At 44.9% G+C, this 24,991-nt stretch overlaps 1 protein-coding gene across 2 annotated transcripts in view; it reads left to right on the top strand.

Annotated features, from left to right (window-relative positions):
* Positions 1-24,991, top strand: part of PID1 (phosphotyrosine interaction domain containing 1) — a 229,497-nt gene that overhangs the window by 90,556 nt on the left and 113,950 nt on the right. For both annotated transcript variants that reach the window (XM_042995546.1, XM_042995547.1), the window contains exon 2: positions 15,794-15,940. In XM_042995546.1, coding sequence (XP_042851480.1) covers positions 15,794-15,940 — 147 coding nt within the window. The remainder of the gene's footprint in view (positions 1-15,793; positions 15,941-24,991) is intronic.

Genomic DNA, 24,991 nt, shown 5'->3' with positions numbered 1-24,991 from the left:
TGCTCACGAATCTGCAACTTGGTCAGGACTCTGTGGGGTCAGCTGAGGCAGCTCAACTGAGGCTAAAGAAGCCACTTCTAGATGGCTTATACATATGGCTGGCAAATTGGTGTTGGTTTTCAGCCAGGAGCTGAGGAGGGTGTCCTGTTCTTCACATGCACCTCTCCTTGGGGCTGTTGGAGCTTCCTCACAGCATAGCAGCTGGATTCCAAGATTAAGTGTTGTCAGAACAACATCTAGAAGCTTCCAGTCTTTTAAAGGCTAATGGGAAGGGTGTCGACCTCTTCTTTTGAGGTGAGGGGTGTCAAAGAGTTTGCAGCCATCTTTAACTTACCACAGACCAAATTAGACCACCTACCTTTGCCTCTATAAGCCATTCACTTTCATAGCTTTTGACATCTCTCAAGGTATCTCTTTACCTGTCTTATCCACTCCCTCCCCCCACCACACACCTTTTCTCATACATTTTCAAAGGAGGCAAAAATTGGTTCTTGGAGGGAGAGGAATCATAGATATTACAACGGGAATATCTATACCACAGAACATAAACAGATACACAGTATATCTGTGGTATTAAAATTTCATGGGGGTGGGGAGGCAATTAGGAAAAAAAAGTCTAAGAAGCAGCCTTCTGGGGAGAGATAATGTAAAAAACTTTGAGAAACACTGTTTTACTTCCAGCCCAGATGTGTTATCTTCTCTTCCATAGAGTCAAGCCGGATCCAATCCCAGCAGAGTTAATCGTTCCCTTTTTATACACTTAGAGACATTTTATTTGTATGTCTGCAGTGTATTTAACTGCCTGTATGATGCCTCTTTTTCTCATACCTGACTGTGAGCTTCTTAGATACATACTATCATGTACCTATAGTATGCCTGTAACTGATACTTAGTGAATTGAATTGAAATGGCCTAAGGGGCATTAGGTTTTACCTTGGTTTGGGTTTTTCCACAAACAGACTCTGAAGTAAGGATTTAAACTCCAAGTAGCCTTTTGGAAAGTGAAGGAAACGCTGGTGGGGAGCAGGGAAGGAGGGGATGCCAACGAAGGGAATATTATCATGTCAGCTACTGTGGGTGACCGGTACTCAATATTGTGGGGAAATTCTCAGAAGTGTAAAAAGCCAGAACCAACATTAAACCCAAACAGAAAAGCATCCCAGCACAGAATTAAACCACCTGTGGGGCTGAGGAGCTGGGGTATTTATACTCTTAACGCTCCATCATTTGTTAATTGGAGACTCTGGGGGTCTTGAGCCACTGCAAAAAGCTTCTTCCGTGGCTTTGGAAAAAAAAACCCAAGCAGAGAGAAGTAGGTGGTAACTTCCACTGATGGAGGAAGTCAAAAGTGGGAGGACCTGAGGGCTAAGGGCAGAGCACCAATAACATAAGCTGTAAGCTTCCTTAGCACTTAATGACTAAGCTAGTCAGAGGAAAGGGGAGGATGGTTTTTGTTTGAAATGGGGAACTCTTACTTTCTCATTGTCAGTTTCCTTGGTTGAAGTTCAGCCCCATGAAGGCAGGAAGCATGCTTGTCTTAATCAATAAGGTGTACTCAGCAGAGTCCCTGACTCAGTAAATAAGAGAATTAATGAATCAATGGCTGAATAAACCAGCACTAGGATTTAAGAGATGTGTTCTTTATTATGTTCCAATTCAAAGGAGGTCAGAGCAGGTAAGATGCAAGCTGGTAATGGAAGCTGACACGTGTCAGGTGAGATTTGACTTCAGAAACTCTTAGAAGACCAACAGACTGACTACAGCGTAGGCATGTTCCTGGTGTTGGTCTGCGGCTTATTGACCCATTGGCATTTTTGTGACCAAGCAGCTGTGAGTCAGATTCAGGTCCACTGAACTCAGGCCCAGCCCAGGCCTTGTCCACAAGACTCAGGTCTTGTCCTGAGAAATTTAACATTATCTTGGGTTCAGGTGCTGTGAAAACAAAGATTGACTGTCCCGAGAAGTGGCTGTACTCGGATAAGCTTGTGATCTTGGAGAATCCACATGGTGTGTACCTGTCCGTTTTGTCATGGGCTGAATTATGCACCCACTCCCCCACCCCCAAAAGATATGATGAAGTCCTACCCCTCAGTGCTTCGGGATGTGACCTTATTTAGAAATAGTCTCTGCAGAGGTAGTCAAGTTAAAATGAGGTCATTAGCATGGGACCTAATCCAATACGGTGTCCTTAGAAATTTGGACTCAGAAACAGACACACACAGGGAGAAGACGATGTGAAGGTACAGAGAGAAGGCAGCCATGTCCCTGGGGTGGTACATCCATCCACCAGCCAAGGAATGCCATAGAGTGCTACAGATTCCCATCAGGACTAAAAGGTAGAAAAGGCATGGAAGGCCTTTACTCTAGAGCCATCAGAGAGCGTGGTCCTGCTGGCCCCTTGATTTTGGACTTCTAGATTCCAGACCTATTAGACAACATGTCTCCATTGTTTCAAGTCACCAGGTTTTCATACTTTGTTATGGCGACTCTAGGGAAGCAGTATCCTTTCTTGTCTTTTTCTTTTGTCTCTTTTTGGACAAAGGCTTTCCCAAATGGTTGTCCCCCGCCTCTCTTTCTTCTTCTCACTCTTTGCTTGCTTTCCTATGTATGCTACACTGATGAATAGTTCACATTTGCCTATGGATTCCCCTGGTTTATGAAGGACATTCTTTTTTTTTTTTTAATATTTTTTAAATGTTTATTTCTGAGACAGAGAGAGACAGAGCATGAGTGGGGGAGGGGCAGAGAGAGAGGAAGACACAGAATCCGAAGCAGGCCCCAGGCTCTGAGCTGTCAGAGCAGAGCCCGACGCGGGGCTCGAACTCACCAGCCGTGAGATCATGACCTGAGCTGAAGTTGGTCGCTCAACCGACTGAGCCACCCAGGCGCCGCACAAAAGACATTCTATTCTTAAGTCATTTGGGAGATGAGAGAGGCTCTTCTTCAGATGTTTGGCCCTTTTGGCTGTTACTCAAAAGGGAGTCATTAACCTCATTGAAATGGTTTGCCATCTGTGCCAGAATTGGGTCAGAATGAGGCCTTTTCTGCTGTTGTGGTGTGGTGAGATGGGCCTAGGAGATGGCCTACCTCTCTTACATGTTACTCCTTGTGGGGCTGCAGGCATAGATCCCTTCCTTTCCAAGGAAATTTAATGGATTTGCATGACTTTAGGGGACTCAAGTGAGGCCATTAGTCATGGTTCTTGTGGCTGAGAGTTCTCTTCCCCCTAGTGAGGTTGGATGTTTGTCTAGTTGTGGACCCGGATTAGAGCTCATTGCCAAGGCGATTTTCAGAGAGCAGTCATGTGGCTGATGGTAGCAGGAAGTGGTATGGAATCAAGGAATGGAAGGCGACGAGCTGAGATGAGAACAGTGTGACTCAGGCGTGTGTGTAGTTTGAAGGAATGATGTTTTTCCCCACTTAATGATTTGTTTATGCATTAAGCATTTATTTAGTAGCTACTCTGTGTCAAGCACTTAGCTAGGGACAAGGGCTATAAAGAGACAAGTAAACAGTAATTCAAGTGCCCCAGGTGGCATGAAAATCCTGATTATTATACAAAGCTCAGTTCAGGCAGAAAGCGGGCAGGAAGGTTAGTTCTTAGCTGGGAGGTAGGGAGTTTCAGGAAAGCCTTCATAGGTGTGATCATAATTGGGGGGAAAAGCAACAGAATATAAGAGTTGTTGTCTCCCTTGATATGGGCAACTTTTTAGTTCTTTTGTAAAACAACTCTTCTAAAGATATCATGTATAGCAAAGGAATTCTCTGCCCTCTATGGATGACTACAGCGTAGTTGCTCTCCACTGAGCCCTGATCAAAGCAAACTCTGGCTTGCCCAGTCTCTGGCATGGCCCCATCCTGACCACTTGAAGCCTGGGGACAAAATTATTTTTAGTTTCTTTCCAACCTGCCAAGATAATGTTCAATCCTGCATCAGCCGAAATCTAGTCCTGCAGAGGAATTTTGTCTAGTGAAAATAAAAACAAATGAGCATGCATGTCAATCTATGTGTGTTCATAACACGTATCTGCTGGGTCCTGATGAGCAGGGTATTCACCGACACCATAAAGCAAGCATTTCAAACTGGAACATAAAGGTGTCCCTGGGGCTGTACTCAGGGACTGAATGAAGTCCCTTGGGGAAATAGGAGAAACAATCTTTGGAATCTTAAACTCCTAACATTTGGTGTGGTTTCCAAATCTTACATTGTTTCTTTTCGTTCTCTTAAAAATATGTTGATGCTGTTTTGTTTTCATTCTCTGCTGTATGCTCTCATTTATTGCTTTGGAGGAAGACAAGTCACTCAGGGTGTTTCTAGCTGTGCGCTTGCTTTGGTCTGGTTTTTAGAGGCTGCTTTGTGCTGCACCCATGCACGTGTGTGCCTCAAAGAAGGATGTGGCCAGACGTCCACTTGACCTATGCCTCATCTACAATTTGATTGCCAATAACTTATGTTAAACTTCCCAGAAAATTAATAGCAGTTGGCATTTTGCATGGCAGAAAATACAAATTGGCAAAAGGAAGGAGAGGAAAGGGAAGAAGAGAAAAAAAATTACATGCAATTCAAGAACCTGGAAGTGACTGCTGTGAATATTTTTGTATGTGTGCTTCCAGATATTTTAAAGTGGCTGTCTAAACATAAATGGCAGAAAATAGGGAAAAGAATAAAGATAATTTGTGTGTGTGTGTGTGTGTGTGTGTGTGTGTGTGCGCGCGTGTGTGTGTGTGCGTGCATGTACCAGTTACTGTACTCGGTATTTAATGTACATTGTCGGGGGAAATGTTGCAGGATATGTTAGAGAATCGGGGCCTTGGCATCAGAGTGCTTTAGAGTGAATCTGCCCTGTTTTTATCAGAATGTTGTTGGAAGGTAAATGAGATAATTCTTGTCAAGTGCCTTTGGCACTTGATGCAAGGTTGGGTCTATCGCTCGCTCTCTCTTTCTCTCTCTCTCTTTCTCACACACACATTTATATCAATTATTGGTCCTATTTTATGATGAGTCATCGATTTAGACTCATGATTGACCCTAAGATTTTCCGATTCTAAAACCTTTCATTTCATTCCACGCCTTATGCTATTGATTCCAAAATGAAGTCTATTATGCAGTTTTAAAAGATGATATAGCAGCAACCTTATTAACTCTAGACAGGTGTCGAAGCGATTAGGGACAGCACGCTGAGCGAGGACTGAACCAGTCGTTATGTGGCTGGGCTTCTGGGCCCGGCTGTCTTTGAAGTCTGTCGCTCAGGGGCACTTTGGACAAGTTGCTTCACTTTTCTGGGCTTCAGTTTCTTGATCTGTGACATGAGGGAGTTGGTGTGGGTTGTCATGAAGGTTGCTCCTATTAATATTCTGCATTTCTGGGTAGTAATTTCTCCTACAGAGAGTTCAGGGTTTGTGTTTCCACATTTATTTGTGAGGGAGCATGAGGCAAAAATTTAAGATGAGGGAGAGAAGGGAGTCTGAGAAGGGAGGGAAGAAGCTGATAGCAGTCACAACCAGATAGCAGTCAGCATCCATGGAGACATAAATATCTGAGCTGAAAAGAAACAGGATTTGGGGGAAAGGACCTTTGGAAATTATGGATAATGCTAACATGTACATCATAACCTTTTATGCGATCGTCCAAATACAGAGCATTCTTTAGTGCACTTAGCTTTGGTTGATTAAAGATATAAATTTGACTCTGGCTTCTGCCTAACATAAAGACAGCTGCAATAGCATCGCTTTCCATCCTATGAACAAGAAAAATCCAGATTATTTACAAAATCAAACCTTCCCTTGAACCCATCAAAGAGCCAGGGGCATAGTACACCCAACTGGCCTGAAATGTATAGGAAACACGCCCTCCAGAAAAAGAGGCCACATGAGTTATGGCTCACTTTGAATGGAGAATGGATGATGGCTTGTAAGGCAAGAGGGTAAGAAAAATTCAGGTAACATCACTAGCAAATTTGTAAAGGTCAGTTGTGGGCTAGCGTAAAAGTGAAGAGCCCATGGTTACTCTCTACCCAAGGAGAATTCACATTAATTCATAGACCTTTCTAAATAGACTACCAGTGAGACTCAGGACAATGACTGACAGCCAGGCCGGAGGCCAGAGCAAGCCTCTTTGATGGTTCAGGCCTAGGGGAGGGGTGTGGCTATCATGCACAAGGCCAGGCACCTGGACTTTTCTAAGGAACACAAGACTTCACAGCTGGGGGAGGGTGAAACATCCCGTGCTCCAAGGGCATAGGTGAAGACCCCTTGTAACTTGTGGAGAGGAAAAGAAAAAGAATTTTCTGCATCTGGAGGAGAGGCAGGGAACCGCCCTGGATCCAGACAAGTACGGGTCTCTTGACAGCGGGGGGGCAGAGACAAGATCACTGAGCAAGCCTGACTCCCAAGACCGTAGGATCCAGGACCTGCCTAAGATTGAGGTAGAACAAGGAGGAAGAACCCTTCCCTGCTCTTCCCTCAACACATTCCCAGGCTAGAAAGCACCTGGTATCAGGCGATTGCAGTTAGCCTCTGGGGCCAGGGAAAGAATGAGGACAGAGAGGCTCTATGAGTCCCAGGGGTACAGAGAAGCCTGCAGGCTGAGGGTGGAGCTGGAATGTTGACAGGAACCTCCCAGCAAAGCAGACCCCCAACCTAAAGACAAGGTAATTCGAGAGGATTGAAATCTGTGGTGTAGCAATAAAACCAGAAGCCAGACCAATTCCAGGTGAGACTTGGCACACCACACTAAGTGCCCGAGCAGAAGGGATACGGTCAGGTTCAGGTATAAAAGCTGTGGCCCTCCGACATTACCACGCATGATGTCCAGAACTCAACAGGAAAGTAGGAGACACACAGAAAGTCAGGAGGAGAACAATCCATCGTGAGGAGACAAAGCCATGAACAGAACCAGGCTAAGAGATGACTCCGATACGGAATTTAAAATAACTGATGAATATTTAAAGGCTCCGGTGGGGGCGGGGGGAAAGTGGAGAACAAGCATGAACATATGGGGAGTTTCAGCAAAGAAAGAAGCAAACGAAAGTGCTAAGGAAAACATGAATAGGAAGGAAAACAACAACAGTAACAGAGCTGAAGACTACCTTTAATGAGCTCATCGGCAGACTCAGCAAAGACAAAGGAAGAATGAGTGAACTTGTGGATAGGCTTTTTCAGTTGTATTGATTATAGGTTTTCTGCATTATATTTCATTGATTTCTCCTCTGATCTTTATTATTTGGTATCTTCTTTTTTTTTTAATTTTTTCAACGTGTATTTATTATTGAGAGACAGAGAGACACAGAGCATGAGCAGGGGAGGGGCCGAGAGAGAGGGAGACACAGAATCTGAAGCAGGCTCCAGGCTCTGAGCCCTCAGCACAGAGCCTGACGTGGGGCTCCAACTCATGGACTGCGCGATCGTGACCTGAGCCAAAATCCGTTGCTTAACCAACTGAGCCACCCAGGCGCCCCTATTATTTGGTATCTTCTGCTTGGGGTTTCATTTACTCTATTTACTCTTTCATTTTTTTTTTTTTTTAAGGCTGAAGCTGAGTTTATTGAATAGAGAATTTTCTTCTTTTCTAATAGTGGCATTTTGTGCTATAAAATTCCCCTTATGTATGTTTTAGTGGCATCTCAGAATTTTTGATATGTTACGTTTTCATTTCCATTCAGCTCAAAGTACTTTCTGTATTGCCTTTTGATGTAGTCTTTGATCTATGGGTTATTTGGAACTGTGTTCGTTTCCATGTATTTGAAAATTTTACAGAGAATTTTCTGTTGATTTTTCTTTGTAGAATATGATTCCTAAATTTACTGGGGTGTTTTAAAAAAAAATTATGGCCCAGAATTTGGTCTGTTTTGGTAAGTGTTTTATGTATTCTTGAATCCTGTTGTTTTTGGGTGGAGTGGTCTAGAAATGTCAATCATGTCGCGTTGTTGGTGGCGTTATTCAAACTTTATAGATCCTTGCTGCTTTTCTGTCTGTGTAGTCTATCAATTTTGGAGAGAGTGGGATTGAAATCTCTGACTGTATTTGTAGTTTTTGTCTGTGCCTTGTGGCCTACCAGTTGTATGTGCCTCTTCATATTTTGAGTGAATTTCTTGTAGGCCACATAGAATCAGGCCATCTTCATCAACGCTCACTATATCTGCCTTCTTTTTTACTAGTGGTATGAATTTTATAGATGTTAAATCTATCATTTTAGGATTTATTTTCTCCTTGTCTCAGCTGGGTTTTTTGTTATTAACTTTGTCCTCTCTTTCTGCCCCCTTTTTTATGATTCTGTTTTATCTCTCCTGTCAATGCATGTAACTCTTTGGTTTGTTATTTTAGTCATTGCTTTCGTATAGTATACCTTTAGCTTATCGCCTTCCGATGATATTAAACCATGTCACATACGCTGTTAGATGCTTACGGTAGCATACTTAGGCTTCACCTTTTCTGACCTTCATTCTTGTGTGTTTGTGCTAAAATCTTCCTCCTCCCCAGTGAGCTCTTCGTAAGCCTTGGGGGCTTTCTGCGTGCTCTGTGGGCATAGAGTTATTTCGGTGCCTCTCCCACATAATCTCTTGAGAGAATCTGTGATGTTCAAAAGAAATGCTTCCATAATTAAAACTGCATGAATAAATATGGGTGTGCGAACATGAGTATTTTCAGTTAGTTTAATAATAGCTATCACTTTTAACAGATACAGACAACCTTTTAAATTTAGGAGTGTCTGGAGGTACGCCTTTGAAATTCAGTTGGAACTTTTTTCAATAAGGCAATTACTAGGGACACTTTGCAGCAAGAAGGGGAATGCCATAGTGCTATAGGTCTTTCTTTGCATTAAACAAAAATTAATCCTTGAATGACAGAAGGCGATTCTGTATATGCTTTGCTAGATTTGGGGGAGATTATCCAACCCTGTTTTACTTTTAAAAAAGGACAGAAATGAAAATCAAAATCTTTTGCATTGAAATGTATTTAAATGAAAATTGAATTTAAGTAAAATTTTCTTTTTATTCGTTCACCTGTTTCCTCTTAATCGTATAACAAACCATTTGCTGTTTGTTTAAGAGGAGAAGAGTTTTCTTGCTTTTGTTTTGTTTTGTTTTGTTTTTTTGAATGGATAGTTAAAAGCAGACATGTAAGAGTTTACATTGAAAATGGTAAGTGAGATCTTATTTAAGGTCAGAATGGAGTATTGCACTGGCTCCTTTTCCAGTATTTGGGGCTTGAATATACGTTTTTAAAAAGTAAGAGGTATAAAATGTAAGGAAACTACGATTAAGTTTGATTAATTCTTACATACCCCCCAGGAATAAAATGAAGTGTGGTTATGTGCAGCATGTAAAAGCGTCACTGATTTTTGCACGCTGGCACAAATTAACATTTGTTTGGGGTACTGAAGTTTTCCGTTTCTTTGATTGGCCCCCTTGTTCCTTGTGGTTCTCTTAAGGAGAACATTTGCAATATTTCTGAAGCTTGATGAGGGCATTACTGAATCAGTCATTTGCAAGTTAAAACTGACCATTTTTGCCAGCCTTCACAATGCAAGGATGAACCAGGGATTAAAACTTTAATGCCTTTTCTTTCATTTGAGTGAGGATAGTGTTCCGTTATCCCAGAAAGAGAGGAAGCAGGATTTGCCTTCAAAAGATGCTTTATATTTTGGATACGGAGTCAATACAAAGGTGAGATACACCCGATTTGAATTGGTAAAATATGTAAATACTTGCCAGCTAAACTGTCAGAGATTAATGTCTGAATAGGAGTAGCAGGCGCCAACTGTAAAATTATACAGGGCATGGCGATTACCCCCTCCGCATAATGGGGCTTGATTTAGAGGCTCTATTTTAGGATTGCGCATAAAGCACCAAGTGCAGAAAGCCGAGCTTTGTCTAATTTGTCCGGGGCAGTGCCCTAATTTTCTACAACCCCCCTCACTTCCCTTCTGTAAGAATGAATAACACATTTGCTTTATGGAACTCTGTGTATCTTTCATTTGGGAGCAATGGCTTTTCCAAGCTCCTCTCTTCGATTCCTCTTCTGTTGCCTTTTTTCGAAGGCTCCTGGATCGTGGTAAGTTGTACTGTCTTTACTGCACTTGTCTATCCGTGCGGAGAACAAGCGATGCCGTTTTTGACATGGCGTAACGTAGCCCTTTAGATGTGACAGATGAGAACACCGAGGCCCAGGAAGTACGAGGCCTTGCCCTTCTGATGGAGCTGTCTTTACCACCCAGCGAGAGAGCTGGCCACCTGAATGGGTGTCATTGCAGGGATACTCTTGGGCTCTCTCTTGAGACTTGGAATTCATCTCGTTTCGGCAGTAGCCCACAGAGCTTTATTGTAGACACAAATAAGCTGGGGACCGTAACACCTCCTTTAAATTATTATCGATGCTTTATCATTAAGGCCCCACCTATTCAAATAACAAAGTGCAAGATCCTCTATGTTTCCTTAAAAGCTAATGTTGATGTTCTGTTCTGTAGTTTTAACATTTATGAAGTCCTTTTAACGTTTTGTTAGTGGCTCCGTTTTATTGTCTCGGGTGATTATTTTTCATCAGAAAGTAATCTGTATCGGTGAGACCCTTTCCGAACAGACACCTCACGCAAGCTCGCTTAAGCGTAAGAGAGAAGGTCCTGGTTCTCGTTCTCAGTAAGTCCATGGATGGAGCCGAGTCAGAGGCAGCGGGAGCCAGGGCTAGGCAAGGTCACGTCTGTGACTCTCCATGGCTCGTCCCTCTTGGTCTCCGGGTGGTCTTATTCTCGGGCTGACCTTGGCGGGTGAGGAGGTCAGCGGTAGCTTCCTACTCACATCGCCTTGGCCTAGCAACCCTGTGAGTCAGTCAGTCTCCTGGAAGAGTCTGTCCCGCCAATCTTGAGTTTCCTCTGAACCAACGCCTTTGGCCAGGGACACGCGGTACTCAGGCGGTCAGCCTGTGTCGCATATTCTTTCCCAGGGTCGGGGGCAGGGACGGCCCCGCTCCACAAAGCAGCTACAGCAGTGGAGACATTTCCTCAAAGGGGGGCAGAAGAGTGTTCTTAGCAGAAACAGCTCTACCGTCACACTTGGACCGTTCGTTCCTAGATTTTCAAGAGCAACTCACGGTTACATGAACCTTCTATAAAAAGATGTATTCTTGCAGACCCAATGACTCATCAGATAATTCACATCGTATTTCCCTCTTTAGCCTTATCCTTTCATTGTGGGCAAAAAGGACAAAGCCATTAAAGAAAACAAAATGCATTTTTTCCAGAAAAGGAATAATTGTCTCTATTTCACCTTCAGATACTGCCTTAGCCTCTCTCTCTGCAGCTAGTCGATGAACTCACACAGGTTTGCAGTTGTCATTTGATTGAACAGCGTCCAGCTCTCTGTGAGAAACCCGTTCAAGCAGAGACTAACATTTCATTTCTGTTCCAGCTGTGCCTGCCTCAGTGTCTGCTCGAGGGGAGGTATTCAGGGACAGGGTGCGCGGCGGATCGGCGAGCTGGAGGGCCACCAAGGCTTTGAAGAGATAGGTGGTTCAGGTTACACAGCCCTTGTGGAAGTTGGCATTTGCACTCCGTTATCTTCCTGTCCCCGATTTGGGGTTTTAAAAATGGTTTCTTTCTCTTCCTTGGCTCTCTGGCTGCCTGCGTCCGGCCCGCAGCTTCCAGGCTCTCGCTGCGCTCAACGGCCAAACCAGTAGCCGTGGCATTTGGTCCCCCAGTGGGGACGGGCAGACAATCTCAGAGATTCTGGGCAGTGTGGTTGTCCGGACTTCGTGGGAGTGGAGTCACCTCTGGTGCCATCTTTAGGAACTTGTTGTGTGGCAAAAGTCAGGCTGAGGTGAGCTGTGGTTTCATGTACTGCTCACGGAGCCCCCAGCAAGATGGCGGGTGAGGACAGTGTCCTCCCTTGCTCATTAGCTCCTCTTCTGAGCTACTCTTCTCTTTACCCTCTTCGTCGTATGGCCCCAGTTGCTGTCTCACAAAGGCGACCAGCTTTTCCTCTCCCTGTCACGTATCTGTGGTGCTCCTCCCAGGCCCTCTTTGTAACACCAGATGTCGGGCTGGAATCAATTAAGAACAAAGGCAGAAACTTCCAGATTAATTTGAAAACTTGCCCTTGTGTTTTTTTTTTTCTTTTTAAGTTTATTTATTTATTTATTTATTTATTTTGAGAAAGAGAGAGTGTGCATGCCCCCGGATAAGGAAGGAGCAGAGAGAGAGAGAGAGACAAGGGGAGAGAGAACCCCAAGCAGGCCCCATGCTGTCAGTGCAGAGGCTCGAACCCCTGAACCGCAAGATCATGACCTGAGCGGAAATCAAGAGTCGGATGCTTAACGGACTGAGCCACCCAGGCGCCCCTGCCCTTACGGTCTTAAAAAATACAAATCAGGGGCGCCTGGGAGGCTCAGTCGGTGAAGTGGCCGACTTCAGCTCAGGTCATGATCTCACAGTTTGTGGGTTCCAGCCCCGAGTCGGGCTCTGTGCTGACAGCTCAGAGCCTGGAGCCTGCTTCGGATTCTGTCTCTCTCTCTCTCTCTCTCAAAAATAGACATTAAAAAAATAAAAAAAAATACAAATCACTATTCACTGAGAAATAGGACAGCAGATCTCCCTCCCATTTGAACAAGTATCAGGCTGGCAACTTTGTATCCTGAAAGGTGGCCGTGTTCGTCAGGGTTAAATCAGAAAGAGAACTAGTAGGAGAAATTCCTCAGGACTTATTCGAGGAACCAGCTTATGCAGTTGTGGAGGCTGGCGAGGCCGGGCTGAGACCCCTGTGGCAGGCTGTCAGGAAGGGTAGGCCGGAGCTCTTGGGCATGGACTGAAGCCGCCGTCCACAAGTAGAAATTCTTCCCCCTCAGGGAAGCCTCACCTCACCTGTTGTTTCAATTGATTGAATGAAGTCCACCCAGATTAGCCAGGCTATGTCTGCAATTCAAATGATTATGGGCTTTAATCACACCTACAAAATATCTTCACGGTGCTTGGTTAGATAATAGCATAGTAGCCTGGGCAAGCTGACACATAAAAATGACCATCAGCGTGGCCGTCGGGAGTTCTAGTAGATTCGGTGTGGCCCCATGGAACTGCTTTAGGCTCTTGGGATACTTCATTGACTAAAACAGTTTCTGCTCCTATGGCATTTATGTTCTAATGGAAGAGGACAGAAAATAAGAGAAACAAAATACGTAATGTTTTCGTGGTGACAAGTACTGATGAGAATAATAAAGGGGAGGAAGGGGATGGACGGCGATGAGTAGGTACATGTGGAATTGGTTACATAATCTGTGAGGCCCGGGGCAAAATGAAAATGCAGTCCTATATTCAAAAAGTAGAGAAAAGTGCCGCTAAAGGCACTGAAACATAAAACTTTTTACTTTTCTTCGTGCATCTGTCTCTGGCACAGTCATGGTGTTTTCTTCTGTTTGATCGGCGGGTTGCTTTTGTTGTTTAATGCTGTTCTAACTAAAAAGAGATTCAACATTGAGATTATTAACACAAATCTACCACTCATCGTTGTATTGTGCAATGCCCACTTTAAATGCAAGGATAGGAGCAGAAGCGTTGAAATGACACGAAGTTTGCACTTCCTGGTTCCTATGTGCATCTGAATTTTGTTCTTACCGGAACAGTGGAAATATGCTACAAAACTAACTCACCTGTATTTATTTATTTATTTATTTATTTATTTATTTATTGAGAGCGCATACCCATGAGTGGGGGATGGGAAGAGGGGAGAGAGAGAGAGACAGACAGAGAGAGAGAGAGAGAGAGAGCAAGGGAATCCCGCGAAGGCTCCATGCGCATTGCAGAGCCCAGCATGGGGCTCAATCCCACGACCCTGGGATCGTGACCTGAGCTGAAATCAAGAGTCAGACCCTCAACTGACTGAGCCACCCACTGCCCCTGTTTCATTTCTTTTTATTAATTAATTAACTAGTTGTTTGTTTTGAGAGAGAGAGAAAGTGCGCACACATGAGCGAGGGAGGGGCAGAGAGAGAAAGAATCTCAAGCAGGTGCCGTGCTGTCAGTGCAGAGCCTGACGTGGAGCTCTCGCCCACAAACCGCGAGAGCACGACCTGAGCTGAAATCGAGAGTCGGTTGCTTACCCGACTGAGCCACCCAGGTGCCCCTGTTCCATTTCTAAAAACGCACATTCTCCTGACACTTTACCTTTAGCTTGCAGATTAGTGAGGAGGGACCGAAGGGAGGAGGAGCTGTGGCTGTCCTCCCTGTCCCTTTCCTTCTCTGTGGTCATTTTCAGTGTCATTTTCAGTTGTCTGTTACAGGAAAGTCCTACAAATAGAAGGGATGTGCTAGAGTTCCTTGATCATTCATGTTTGTTAAAATACAACTGACTTACTTCTGCATTTGAAGCAAGTTCTCCCTCCAAAGCATGGCCTCCTGGGGCTGCCAGTGCACTGCTTACGGAACCATGGACTTAATATGCTTGCCTGGTACTCGCTTGGCATCTTGTTGAATTCCTAGGCATCAGGGGATGCACCTATTGTGTGTATCTCTTCTACTCATGCATGTACTCTACTGTTTCATTGGACTCAGCTTACAAAACACAGGCTCAAAGATAAATTTATGAAGGATTTCAAGACCATGACATTCACCCAAGAGCATTAAACCAAGCATGGTGTTCTCCTAAGCATGGGGATCCTGTTGTGATGGTGCAGGTTGCGGGCCCACGAAGCCATCTGTGTGTGTGTGGGGGGGGGCACACGCACCTGCTATTTTAGATAATATTGATAAAGAAGGCCTGTCTCATAAGGTGACATTTGATCAAGGTCCTCAAGAAGATACAGAAGCAAGGGATTCAGATCCTAGAGCAGGGGGATCATGTTCAGACATCCCAAGGCACGTGTGTCTTTGCCTTATCCTCAGAAGAATAAAGACGCCACTGTGGTTGGATCCAAGTGAGAGGGAGGGTGAGGAGTGGGAGGTAAGGTTAGAGAGGCAGAGGTCCCTGAATTGTGCGTGGGTTTCAAGGCCAAGGCAAGGACTTGGAATATTTTTGTGAGAAGGGAAGGCTTGAGATAGTCCTACCAGAGGGGTGACAAGCTGTGATCTGAGCTGAGAAGGCCCCCCTGGCTGTGCTGTGGTAATACCCTGCACTGGGTCAAGGTTGGGAGTGGTAGGACCAGATGCTATGGTAGACCAAACAAAGATGGGGCCTGGACTGGGTGTATACATAGCAGTTATTAAATGTCGCTGCATTCTGGTTATATTTCAAAACGGGTGCCGACAGGAACTGCATGCAGAATAGATATTTACTAGACTCAGGAAGAGAAATGGTCTATTGAAAAGTGGTGGCTTTCCTAAAGTTCTACAGCCAGGGCATGGCAGAATGGGGGAAGGCAGAGAGCAGGATTATTGTGTTCTTTTCATTGGTTCTTCTCCTTTTTCATTAGCTCTAGACTGTCCCCCCAAATAGCGCCGATCATCTTCTTTTCTGAACATCTTCACTTATTTGGCTGAAATCAACATGCCTTAAATCTCTAGGAGTCTCTCTCTACATATCACCTTGGAAGAACTTCCCAGAGCAAGGTGTTGGTGATTCTACCGCTACCCCATGTTCCCGTGGTCTCTGTGTGGGACGGTTGCCTGTCTCCCACGGTGTCAACTTAGGGGCATTCTGACAGTTTTCCCCCTTCATGTGACTGAGTGTCTCTTGACCTTCCCTAGTAAAACAGAGTTAATAAAAAAGATTTTGCTACTGGGTCTGATGTATCGTTGCACCACATACTGCTCCAAAAAATTCCACTAGAGTTGGCTTCTTTATTTATTTGTTTGCTTGTTCCTTTTGCTCGTCAGCACTTTCAGACCATGCTGAAGTCTAAATTGAATGTCCTGACACTGAAGAAGGACCCCCTCCCAGCAGTCATCTTCCACGAGCCTGAGGCCATTGAGCTGTGCACCACTACACCCCTGATGAAGACCAGGACTCACAGTGGCTGCAAGGTATGTGGCATGTGGCCCGCAGCCAGCGGGAGAGACAAAAGGGTGTGTAGCCTTAAGACACTTGTTTACCAGTGGTAACTATTCATTTATTTACTTATGTTTATTTATCATGAGACAGAGAGAGTGAGTGGGGGAAGGGCAGAGAGTGAAGGAGCGAAAGAGAATCCGAACACAGAGCTCAAACCCACAAACCATGAGCCCGTGACCTGAGCTGAAATCAAGCGTCGGAAGCTTAACCCACTGAGCCACCCAGGCACCCCTCCCCCACGGTCACTTTTTAAAGGAATGAAAAGGTAGAACAGCTAATAAAAGCTCACTGAGCGATGGTTGTATGAATCCATCTCTTGCTTTATTTTTAACGATCTGGCTCTCTTCCTTGTTTTCAGGTACGCACGAAAGACACAAGTTTTAGTATGTATGAGTAGAATAGTATTCTGCCCACATTTGTTGTACCATCTGAACCCATGTACACGGGAAAAGTTCTGTCCTTCGTGATCCTTCCTTCCCTTGTATTTGCACTCTGAATAAACCACATCTTGCGGAATAAAAAAGAGATTTCACAACAGTATCGTTCTCCTTTGGGAGAAAAAATTTTGCATTTTTGCTTGGCTTGGGCACTCTGAATTTATACTAATATTCATGTCTCAGAATCCATTAAAAAACATTTTTCATTTATGTAAACGATACTGCTGACAGTATAAAAAAAAAAAACCCTAGAAATGAAATGTATAATTTTGGTAAGTTTTTGGGTTCTTTCTCACTTGATATTCTTTTGTGCATGAATTGATGAATACAGCAATCAGTTCAGAGGTAACAAAGAAAATATGTTCGTGCACATTTCGTCATCAGCAATATGTTTGGAGGAGTAAAAATTAAATAAGGGGTAGAACTTTGTTTTGAGTAGTGAAAAGAAAATAAAACGAGCATGCGCGTTCGCATGTGGGTTTCTTTTATAACCTTACAGACACACTCCTCTCCTCATTGCGTTTCCAGGTTAGGGAAGTCAAGATCCATCTAGCTTTCTTGCCAGAATATTCCATCGCCTCCCCAGGTCTTGCATAGCTGTGGTCAGATTGGAGGCTACGGAAATCTTGAGTCATGGCTGTGTACACAGAACCCCACACATGGTCATTTATTTCACAAATATCCATTGGGGGCTTTACCCTCGGCCCAGCACTGGGGTCAGTGGAGCACTCCCGCCAGCATCTTTGTGGGGTTTAACTGCCAGTTGGGGGGGAGGGAAGAGAAAATACAGGTAGGTGAGCACTGGCGGTTGAGACAGCCAGTCTGAAGGAACTTGCGGAAGAATCTTTCAGGCAGAAGGGAGGGGGAGTACGGATTCTCATAGGTGGCCACGGTGTTGGAGTCCTTTGTACCGGAAAAGAACGGGCAGCGGGACTGGGGAGTTGTGAAAGTTGTGTTGTGTGGTGTGGTGTCATCAAGGCAAGGGGTCTAGACTCTGTTCTAATTATTGTGTGGATCCGTCAGATTTAGGCCAGCGGGTTATAGGACTTTGTTAAAAAAAAAAAAGTGATTTTATTATTTATTTTTTATTAAAAAATTTTTTAAATGTGTTTATTTTCGAGAGAGAGAGAGAGAGATCTGAGAGAGAGTGTGTGAATGAGTCGGGGAGGGGCAGAGAGAGGGAGACAGAGGATGCAAAGCAGGCTCTCGTGCTGTGAGTGCAGAGCCCGATGCGGGGTTTGAACACATGAACCGTGAGACCGTGCCCTGAGCCAAAATCAGGAGTCAGCCACTTAATCGACTGCGCCACCCAGGTGCCCCCCAAAAGTGATTGTAAATGGTAACTCTGCTAAGGTGAACTTTCAGCTTCCAAAGAGCAGTTGCCAGAGGCCGTGATTCGACAGGAGTCCGTGGGTCTACGGAACTGGTCTTAGGTCCCCATGTATGCAGCGCTTTGGATAAATGGATGATACAAAGGCATTAGGGAAGTACTCGTTAAATTTGAAAGTGCTATGAGATCAAATTGTGTTATACATCCTTTAGAGGGTTCCCAGAGTCATTTTGAATTCTGTGCCTGTTGGGGAAAAGGGTCCCTCAGAAGCAAGATGAAGTCAGTAAGGACAAGTACAAGGAGGGGAGGTGCCTTTGCTAAAGTCTGCAGAGTATGTTTAAATGGGAGGGGGATGCAGTTATAGAGTAAAAGGCCTAGCAATCCAATCAAGATATGAAAGAGGTGTGTGTGTGTGTGTGTGTGTGTGTGTGTGAGAGAGAGAGAGAGAGAGAGAGAGACAGAGAGAAAGGGAGAGAGAGAGAGAGATTTGCTAGAGAGATATATATTTGCTAGGAGAATAAAAACTATCATTTTCCTGAAAGGGAGCATAGGGTTCGAGATGCATGGAGTAATTTTTTTTTTTCCGTGTATTGCCTTAGGTCTGTGTTCGCTTATTTTACTTCTAAAAGGATGTTGGAAAAAAATAGAAGGAATTCAGAAGAACACACCCGAGAGAATGAGGTGGGCTTGGCATCAGTCAGTGGGGCTGGGTAGACAAAGGGAAATCATCCGTGATTTCACCTGGACACTGGGGAGACCTTGGCCTTCAAGGTGAAAAACACAGACCACCGGGCTGTAGAAAGTTTCTGAACTCTCCATCCCTAGAAATCTTGAAGATGAGATTCCAGGTGCAGATAATCATAATCTGGGCCAGCTCTAGCTTTAGGATTCTATTTGAAGGAAGACCCCCCCCACCCCGCCATGTGTCATTGTTCAAATTGTGTTCTACAAGGCACTTTATACATTCACATCTTAACTTGAACACACTGGGGTTGACAGTTCTTTAATCGGCAATGATAATATCCTGTTTGTGTTCCGAGTCATATTCTTTTGTTCAAAGACAATGACAAAGTTACACTTTTGAGCTTTGAAATTTCTGTTTAGAATGCCCCGACCTCCCCCCGCCCCCGCCCCCAGGCATCCACAGGAACAAAATGCAGTGTTTCCTCTTGGATTCTGACGAGTAACTTAGCTCACAAAATGCCAGCTGCAGAAGGAGCTCTCTCTCTCTCTCTCTCTCTCTCTCTCTCTCAGGCTCACGCCTGCCACAAATAATGAGCACAATGTCGTTCAGGCCCAGCTGCAGGGCCGGCGGACGGGACCCTCCATATTCACACAGGGCCAGCTCTTTTTGCTTAAACAGCTCTCAAGTTGTGCTTGCATAATGGTGGATTTGGGGAGGGAGAGAGCCAGGAGGAAGCAAAGGCCAAGGGGCTGAAAATGGATGATGGTTTAGCACCATCGAGGCACTGGCCCACTCAGACTCCCCCTTTCCCTCTGATCTGTATTCTCCGTGGGTCCTGATGGGATTGCCCTGCCAGGCTATTCATGTTGTGGGCAGCTGGGTCTTTGTGTGTTTTCCTCTACGGCTGCCTTTTTTTTTTTTTTTTGGAGTGGAGTTATTTAACTGCACACCCACCCTGCATACCATTAGGACTGGCCTGCCCTTACTCTTGCTGGGGCTTTTCAGAGTATCAGCTGCTGTATCTGATTCCGCAGCAGCAGCAATGGTCTGTCATACCTGGCTTCTCCGGCCTCGCACAACAGAATCCTAGCTGGCTCTCTGACTTGTTAGCAAACGTTTATTTGATTAATCGTCCTTGAAAAACCTACTGTACTGTGGACGCGGAATTGTGGAGAAAGGCGTCCAAGTGGGCAAGGGTGGGTAATGTAGTTCATAGCCAAGTAGAAGGAAGAGACGAGTGCCTGAAATCAGTGAATCCCAGTGCTGCTGAAACTCGTGTATCAGAAACCCCTAGACGGCAGGTGTCTGGACCTTCTTTCCAGAGATTTTGATGCAGGTGCTCAGCTAAGCGGGCAAAAAAGAAACCTGCACTTAAAAATAGACTGTGACTGTGCAGGGGCGCCCGGGCGGCTCAGTGGGTTAAGCGTCTGAGTCTTGGTTTCAAGTCAGGTCACGATCTCACGGGTTTGTGGGTTCGAGCCCCGAGTCGGGCTGCGTGCTGACGGCGTGGAGCCTGCTTGGGATTCGCCGTCTCCCTCTCTCTCCACCCTTCCCCCCACTTGTGCTGTCTCTCTCAAGATAAATAGTAAACTTAAAGAAATTAAAAACAAAGAGACCGTGCAGGTTACAAGGCTGTGGTGCCCGGGAGAAGCGTGGGGCTTGAGGACCTGATGTGTGAGGGGAGCCACGCGAGTGACAGAAGTGGAGTCACACCCGGGGAGGGGGAGGTGAGGTGGGATATGGAGGACGGAGCTAGCTGGCCACTGTGTGGTCGGAATGGGGTTGCCACAGCTGACCAGGAGGCCGGCGTCCAAGAAAGAACTGGGCTGCACATGTGTGGGTGAAGGGCAGCGCCTGTGTATGTGGCCTCGTCCTACAGGGGGCGCTGTTCTGTTTTGGATTGACTCCCTTCTGGGCCTACTTGGCCGGGTTCTCAAAGCCTTCAGGAAATGAGATAATGACGGTGATGATCATAGTTAGTAAGAAAATACTAATTATACAGAAATAACGCGAATAAAGAGCTGAAGTTTATTAACACATTAAGCACTCTCCTATGCACTTTTCATGGTATAAACTACCCATTTGGTCCTCGTGATGACCCAGTGGTTTAAGTGCCATCTGTGGCCCCATTTCACAGGTGAGCTAGTTGAGGCAGAGAGAAGTTCTTTCCTATACCAGAGCATCCAGGGAGTAACTGGCAAAGCCTGCGTTTGAACTTCATCCGTCTGGCTCCACAGCCTGTGCACCTCCGCTCTAGATTCCACTCCCTCGCAATGACCGTTGAGTGGCTCCCACGTCTGTCCTAAGGTAGCTCTTTTGGCCAGTTGTGTCATGTGATTTTAGAAGGTCATTTTGCATCTGTAAGCCTCACTTACCGCATCTTTGATAGACCAGAACCAAGGTCAGTGTATTTCAGGCATTCTCTTATCTAAAGGTCCAAGACTCAAATTGACCGTGTGTGTAAGTGGATTAGAATTTTGTCTTTGCTCACAAAACCCAGAAAGCGTGGGGAACGTGTACTGAAAGTACCATATAATTTACCCCTGCTTTCCTTTCAGGTCCTCAAATTTGGTTTTCCAAGAGAGACAGAGGGAGAGAGAGAGAAAGAGAGAGACTATGATGAAAGTCACATCCCTTGTAAAACACATATATGAAATAAAACACTAAATGCCCATCGAGTTCCTGGATGCCCATGTGAACACTGAGCTACAAACCCCTTCCACAGAAATAGTCCCCAGCTTTACGGTGTTTATAGTTTGAAAGCAAAATAGTACCCATGCCGAAACAAATATGCTGAGCCATAATTGGGGCTCCCGCACATCTGATGACATTTATCTTTTATTTAAAACCTTCTATAAGGTTTGGGAAGGGTGGTTGATTTGAGTGTTGGGACTCCGGTGAGTTGAAGAAGGAACGTAGCGTGGGAAACATGCACCTGGGGAGGACAAGAGGGGAAAGAGGCAGGAAGGAAAGGCGGGAAAATCCGCAGTGACAGCTCTCTTGTTTGGATCTGAGCCAGCCTGCCTTTGTTCTGGTTTGCCTGGCTGTCTTTCCTCTGCACCCGCTCGGTAAAGCTGGGTGGAGCCAGGGTCCTGAGATGGAGCTCCAGGAGGGATGTTCCTCTGGGCCACCAGACAGGCTTTGGGAGGTGGTGGTGAATTGGGCTAATCGAGCTCAAGATATTTCTTCCCACTCCCCCCTCCCCCACCTCGTTCTTTCATTGCTCATGCCAAGAGTGCCCTTGTCTCCATTCTGCAGCTTGGTAGGCATACAGCTGCCTCTGTGCCCTCACGGTCACTAAAGCCTCACCCCCACCCCCCGGCGCCTCACCTGGGCCTGCTCTCCCACAGAACGCTCTAGCTCCCAAATCTCATCTCCAGAGTGAGGCACCTGGCTAAGCATCCCGTGAAGCCCCATCTAAGACCCTCACTGTCCTGTTCCCATCTGTGAGGGCAGAAGCCATCCAACAATGTCATTCCCCAGAAGGAGCTCGGGATTCACATACCATATTGCTTTTTATGTGACCCTTTTTGAGGCTCGTGCATTTAAGAAGTAACAGTAAGAGTCACCTAGCCCTCAAGAAGGATGTGGTTGCTTTCCAGTTGCATGGGACGGTGAAGAGAGGTTTCTGAGCTGAAGGCTTTTCAGGCACTCCTCAAATCCTACCATTTTGCATATGCGTGAGGTGGCCAGTCTTAGAAAAGACTGATTTCCAGCAATCCTACTCATGAGAAGAGCTCCTGATTTGAATGTAAATCTATTGAAAAATTAGCCTCACCTGTATCGTATGTATTTTTGTGCTTGTGTGATCAGTTATGTATTTAATTAAAAATAAGCATTTAAATAGAACTAGTCACGTTTTCTCATTTTTTTTTTTTCATGTTAGCCAAAGACCCATGATTTTATTCATCCATAGGAGGGAGAAACACTGATTATACTGTGTCATCAGCCTCACTGAATGCATTCTGCAGGCTTTTTTGGTGTAGGCGACTTGGGGCATTGCACGAGTCCCATTCTGCAAACTGTGCAGACGTTCTTGCAAAATACATTTCTGATTTTGCTATCAATACGGAATACAAGTAAAAGAAAGAATAGTAACATATGAAGTAAGACTCAGGCAGGTAGTCTTTATTGGTTATTTAAGTCTCTTGGTGTAAGCCAAGATGTGAACCTCTAGATTCAGAGTGAATGGTATCTAATTCCAATCTATTTTCTCTTTATTCTTTCCCAGACTTTCCTGTAGACAAATGAAAGCATATTTACTCTAGCTTGTCTCCCCAAATGTGGAAAGGTAAACGTTGATATGAGCTAACATCTGTTGTTCAAGAGACTAGCTTTTATTTTTCTGCAATTTTGACTGTGTTGACCTCTACATCTTCTGACCTTCTCTTTCTCTCCTTCCCTTGTTCCCTCCCTCCCTTCCTTCCTAATTTTCTTCATTCATTTCTTTCTCCACCTATAAGAATATATTGTGGCACTCTCAGAATGTTTCAGATGTTAATAGGGACACAAAGATAAACAGTGGTTTGGGGTACTTTGGGTTGAAATAACAGAAAACCTAACTGGAATTGACTTACATCATTGAAATTTATTTGCTTTGGAATCTGCAAATTCCAACAGGAGGGAAGAGGGAAAGAGATACTAGAGAGGCAACAGAAGTGTCCGCTGTGGGAAATCAAATAACTATGTCCTGGTTAAGGAGATTATAGGGAACGCCTTACACGGCTTTCTGGCCAAGCAGAAAACAGCTGACCCAGGATCTGGTTAATGCGCATTTAGGGGTTGGGTCGACTGCAACTGGTGAGAGGCTGATCCCACAGTCCATGGTAAAAAAGGCTCTTTTTTTAAAAAAAAAGGCTGAATGACCCGGGGGCAGACAAAATACATTCTGTAGGAAGAGCAATGGTTGTGAAAGAAAATGCAGAGTGTCCTCAGGTTACAGGGCAAGGAGTTCCTTTCCTTCCTTATTATAGCATCCCCTTGAATATATATGGGGATGTTCTTGCCCAGACAAGATGAGCCTCAGTTTGAGACTAGGCTACTCCCCAGGGCCCCTGTGCAGGCAGTCATGAATGACCATCAGCTAGCATGTGGTTTGGCCTTCTGCACTGAGGGGCTTTTTTGTCTTACTGGTCGGGGGGGGGGGTGGGGGGTGGCGGTGTTCTTGTTCAGTGGAGAAATCTTGAGGCTGCCCCCCTCCTTCTGGCTTTCATTCTAGGTTTCTAATTTGGCAATCCATTATTCAAGGTAGAGAAAGAGAAGCAAGTTTTCAGAAGTCGTGAGTTTAAGCTTGTGAAATTCGAAATATCTGTGAGGCCACCCCTGGGCGACACCCAAAGGGCACCTCGTTACATGGAGTTGGAATTTCATAGATGTCTGGTCCCTCAAGGAAAATGGGGCCATGGGAAGAGAAAGGAGCGAGACAGGCACACCCACTCACACGCTTACACATGTAGCCATGTGTCCGCTCTAATATTTGAGGACCAGAGAGAGCAAGAAGAATGACTGGAAAAGGAACATTATGGAAACCAGAGGAAGTTCCTGCCCACCAGGCATGGAAACTGTCCTCAGTCTTACTCCTCCCATTTAATCCTACACACGAGTGCCTACTCTGTTGACCACCCTGTTCGGTCTCAGAAGTGTTGAGGGGAGAAAATGGATATAACTCTGGGGACAGCTGAAGCTCCTGCATATTGTTTTAGAATTGGTCTCTGTGTTATATTTGAAATATGCACTACTTACGCTATACCCATGGTACCTGGCGGGGAAGGATGTTTTGTTTGTAGTCGTCAACTTTTTGGCTGTTAGTCTCAATTTACGACTTGGAATTCTGTACTTTGGTCTTCCCGCTGACAGCTGTGGTGGCTTCAGCAAATTTCTTCACCCTTCATGAGCTCACTTTTGTTTTCTGGTGATTAAAATCTTTTCATGTTGGGGATAGTGTCACTTCCTCTGATAAAAGCATTTAGGGCGTAGATTATCATCCTGCTTGTTGAGTAGGATTGTAGACTTCTTTATGGGGCTACTCTTTCCTCCGATGGGTACAGTACTGCTGTTCGCCCCTAGGCATCTTTGACACCTTGAAGCTATTTCCTGGTGCCCCACACGGTGAGGACTGTGGCTGAAAGATGACCATTTTACTCCAGGGAACCCAATTTGGTATTAAAGCTTTACCTTTGGACCAGTGTCAAAGACTGTATCTTCCTGTATCTCCAAATGTCACTGCCTACTTTACTTGCCTTTAAAAACTCTTGGGAGAGCAGCAAAGATTCATTAGTGAAAAATGGGAAAACAATCGAAGCGTCTGAAAGAGATATTTTAATATTTTTGCTTCACAACGCTATGGAGAACACCCAGTCATTAAAAATTCTGTTGTAGAAATTATACTGATGTGGAAAATGATCGTAATGTGTTAAGTAAATTAAATAGCTGGTTGCAAAATGTTAATAGGATTTTATTTTTGTAAAATAAAATAAAAGTAAAATAATTATCTGCAAACATTCCTAATAGAGGGCTTCTACTTAAATATGAACAGAAGTGATCCCTGGATAGTAGGATTATGGGTAAAACT

The sequence above is a fragment of the Panthera tigris genome, chromosome C1, assembly GCF_018350195.1.
Source record: "Panthera tigris isolate Pti1 chromosome C1, P.tigris_Pti1_mat1.1, whole genome shotgun sequence".
In the NCBI taxonomy this organism is placed as follows: Eukaryota; Metazoa; Chordata; class Mammalia; order Carnivora; family Felidae; genus Panthera; species Panthera tigris.
This window is presented reverse-complemented; position numbering and strand designations above follow the sequence as displayed.